A 2049-nucleotide genomic window follows, 5' to 3' on the forward strand; every position below is an offset into this window, starting at 1 on the left:
GAACATCTTCTGGGGATGGCGTTCAACCCATTCAGCGTCGTCCTTCCTCATCGCTCAATTCAAATCTCGCCAAAGTGGGAAAAATCTGCCAGGGACTGAATGGTTGGGCAGACCAGGCTCTTTTTTGAGAGCTAAACGAAAGAGATGTGCTAGATTGTGACAGTTTATGTATAGTTACGAGTACAATACTCTATATAAAGGAGCCTTCTTGAAGCTAAATGAATGATGACCCTTTCAATTTGTATGTTTAGTCAGTTTAGTCGTACCGAAACCACATGGCGCACTCGGGGCTTCACTATTTATGATGATGATGTCGATGATGATGATGAAGTAGTAGTTGTTGATGATGATGTCAACACCGTTTGTCACTTTTTAAACGAAGAGAAGACCAATTAGTGTTGCTTTGAGATCATTGAAATGATTGCTCTGCTGGAACGTGTCTTTTTCTCTCTTTCTCACAATAAAAAGGAAATGATGGTTTGAACCCCTCGCTCACCACTGGATGGATAGAGTCTTCATCGATTAAAGAGGAGAAAACCACGTTGAATTTATGGAACATATGCCCCAAGCATAAAAATAATGTACATCCATACATACATACGAACTTAGCAGTAGTAGTAGTAGTAGTAGCAGTAGTAGTAGTAGTAGCAGTAGTAGTAGTAGTAGTAGTTGTAGTAAGGTAGTAAGGTAGCTCCTTTCCCCTGTGGCATGCATTCCTTCCGACATTTCTGTCAATCTGGGTGGTTCAGCCCAGGAAGGCTTTGCGGTTAGGTTAACCAATTGAAGAGACAATCTGTCTAACAAATTCCCTTCTCATTCTTTGGTTGCAGCCATGAACGAAAGAGAAACTCTCCATCATCGTCTCTTTGAGACGCGGACTCAGAACAAAGCCATGCGGACTCTTCTCCGAGAACAAAAGGAGCGATCCCGTCAACTCTTTGCCGCCCTGGCAGCCAAACTTCAGGAGAAAGAGGCTCAAATCGAACGGGTAAGTCAGTAAGTACTACTAGGTGGTGGCTGATTTCCGCCCCACCTACGAGTACGTGCCGGTCGTAATGTAGAATTATTCTGTTCATACAATTGCATATGATTTCATTGTTCCAGATCCAAAGCCAAAGAGAGAGCGAGCTCTCGTTTTTGGCCCAAGAGGTCACGTTCCTACAAGGAAATATGCTCAAGGAACAGAAGCGCTTGAAGGAGATCATTCAAGACCAAGAGTCCAAGATATGCCGACTCGAAATGGAGCTGGACAAGTGCAAGAAGCATCACAACATCAAATCCAAGATCTCCAAGTCGAAACTATTGCAGGTCGAGGATCAGGATATGGACACGCCCAGTTCCGAGGATTGCTCGCCCAAGTCGAGTTTCTCGAAAGGACCCAAAATCGAAATCAAACCGAGGATTCCCAAGATCCCCGAGCACGGAATATCTTCCAAAGAGTCTTCCCCGCCCGCCAAAACCAACTTCAATTCGTCCCTGCATCCTTCACGTTCGAGCGGCACCGCTACGGAAAAACCGCCCGTGCCCAGTCGTGCCGGTGTGAACCGCAAGCTTCTCCACAAACCGCCGCCCCCGGCCCCGCCCGCTCGAGCGTCGAGTATCGGTTCCAAACCGCGCAGAATTCGCACCACAGAGCGTCAGGATAGTGGGCGTGACAGCGACGGCTTCGGCACCGACGTGGACCGCAGCAACTCGCTCAAGTCCAATGGCGAATCTGCAGACTCGCTAATGTCCTTGCGGCGATTGTCCATGACGGACACGGCCACCACCTCCGAGGAGCAAGTGGACCAATTATCGCCGGCCCATTCTCGGGTCAGTGGCGACGAGGGCTTTTGCTCGTCGCACGAGGACAAGGCGCCGCCCTTGCCGCCGCCTCGAACGACGAGTAGCCCGGGCACGCCCACCGTGCCTCGTCTGGCCGTGAATCATCATCGCGATGTCCAGAAGCCTAGTGACGTGAAGCATCGATCCAAGTTCAAGTCGTCCACTTCGAGTTTGGGCGTGCTCGAGGAGCATCAGGTCACGAATCAACCGGGACAGCCCGTGGCC

The 2049-nt window shown here is 49.6% G+C and overlaps 1 protein-coding gene across 2 annotated transcripts in view; it reads left to right on the forward strand.

Moving 5' to 3' along the window:
• LOC131888923 (uncharacterized) overlaps positions 1-2049 on the forward strand; it is a gene marked incomplete at its 3' end in the record, with an annotated part of 16176 nt that extends 14127 nt beyond the window's left edge. The window contains 2 exon segments of one of the 2 annotated variants that reach the window (XM_059237879.1): positions 831-988; positions 1105-2049. In XM_059237879.1, the coding sequence (XP_059093862.1) occupies positions 833-988; positions 1105-2049 (1101 nt within the window). 2 annotated transcript variants of the gene reach the window in all.

The sequence above is a fragment of the Tigriopus californicus genome, chromosome 10 (genome assembly GCF_007210705.1).
Source record: "Tigriopus californicus strain San Diego chromosome 10, Tcal_SD_v2.1, whole genome shotgun sequence".
In the NCBI taxonomy this organism is placed as follows: Eukaryota; Metazoa; Arthropoda; class Copepoda; order Harpacticoida; family Harpacticidae; genus Tigriopus; species Tigriopus californicus.